The sequence below is a fragment of the Seriola lalandi genome, unplaced genomic scaffold, assembly GCF_002814215.2.
Source record: "Seriola lalandi dorsalis isolate HSWRI2012SDOR001 ecotype SW California unplaced genomic scaffold, Sedor1 jcf7180002004321, whole genome shotgun sequence".
Classification (NCBI taxonomy): Eukaryota; Metazoa; Chordata; class Actinopteri; order Carangiformes; family Carangidae; genus Seriola; species Seriola lalandi.
The window spans coordinates 1-1,555 of record NW_019474976.1 but is presented as its reverse complement, the minus strand read 5'-3'; the positions used below and the strand labels follow the sequence as shown (position 1 = coordinate 1,555).

At 46.2% G+C, this 1,555-nt stretch overlaps 1 protein-coding gene across 1 annotated transcript; it reads left to right on the top strand.

Moving 5' to 3' along the window:
- Window positions 1-8: 8 nt before the first annotated feature.
- LOC111668858 (ankyrin repeat and SAM domain-containing protein 6-like) lies at window positions 9-1,545 on the top strand (the record flags this gene model as incomplete). Its single annotated transcript, XM_023425012.2, has 2 exons — window positions 9-550; window positions 1,327-1,545. Coding segments are annotated over exons 1-2 (548 nt in total), but the record flags the coding sequence as incomplete, so codon positions are not given.
- Between the last annotated feature and the right edge of the window lie 10 nt (window positions 1,546-1,555).

Sequence of the window (1,555 nt, the reverse complement as noted above, 5' to 3'; positions counted from 1 at the left end):
AAACAAGTTTTGTCAAAGTTTATGATTGGAGATGAGAGGATGGTTGCATTGTCTGGGAGGAAGGAGGACAGTCCTCGACCTGGAGACTAAACTTTATTTCACTGTGCGTCATGATTTCGAAACACGGGCCGCCGCCAAGTGACAGGGGAACTTTCGGACCGTTACCGTCGATTAAACAAACGGGAGTTTAATGGAGGCGGAATAAGGCTTTAAATGAAGAAATGAATTTTGGTGTCCCCGCTGATTCTCTGCTGCTTTTCCGTGCCTGCGATGAGGGCGACTATGAGACGGCCCGGGGGATCCTGGAGCCCGGAGCCCCGAAAGAGTCCGGGCGGCAGAGCAGACTGCGGTCAGAAGCAGGGTCGGAGTGCAACGCCGCGGACATATTGTCTCTGGTACCGGTGGACTGCACCGACGAGGAGGGGAACACCGCCCTGCAGTTCGCCTCTGCCAGCGGTCACGAGAACCTGGTCCGGTTTTTGCTCCGAAAGGGAGCCTCGGTGGACAGCCGCAACAACTACGGTTGGACCCCGCTGATGCAGGCTGCTAGGTGGGGCTGCGGGCTGCAACTCTTTGCACTATGTTCAAAGTATCAAGAGAGTGTCAGACAAAACTCCATTAAAAAATCTGGCAATTTCATTTATAGCGCCATGCTGTCAATGATGAATCACTTCACAACACTGTGCCACTCTTTAATTCGTTCAACAATAACAAACTTTAGTGATGAATTATATAATATATTTTTTCCACACACAAACCTTTTCTTCTTCAGTATTGTGACAGTGGCCACAATGAGACAAATCTAAAATGCTTTTTTCTTGTAAAGCAAATGTATGTTGAATTTGTATCGAACTATGTGTGTGTAAGAGTCTTGCCTGTTAAATGAACATTTGATAAGTAGTGGCCAGATTCAGGCATAGGGTTTGGTGAAGCATCATGTATGTATTATTGTGTTTATTGTTATGTATGAAATAATTTCTTAGTTTCAACAAAATGTATATGAATATTCATTTAATGAAAATATTATAAGTGTCAGTGTCATGAAACTTTGACAAATCACCTGGAGTTCAGCTTGCTTGCCTGTGTTTTCAGTGTCTGATGTCAAATTGCTTAGTGTACCTTCAGTGTGCACAAGCAGTGTGTACAGTAATGGACCTGCTGTGGCAGTGATGCACTTTCTCAACCATGTGAGAGTTGACTCCGCTGAAAGAGGAGTAGCACCCTAATGAAAATATAACATTTTTGATCAACTGTGTTCAGCTGAGGAAATTAGATATTTGAGTTCCACTGCCTTTCTCATCCTCTGTGTCTCCATCTTCCACCCAGGTTTGGTCACCTGACCGTTGCCCACATCTTGCTGGAGAACGGGGCAGAGATTAATGGACGGAACAGGCTGGGTGCAAGTGTCCTGACAATGGCGGCCCGTGGGGGACACACTCATGTAGTCAAACTACTCCTGGAGAGTGGGGCTTATGTTGATGACTATGATCATCTGGCTGTGGCTGCAGAGGCAGTCTCCAATGGCAACAACAATAACAGCTGCAGGTTGGGGCTG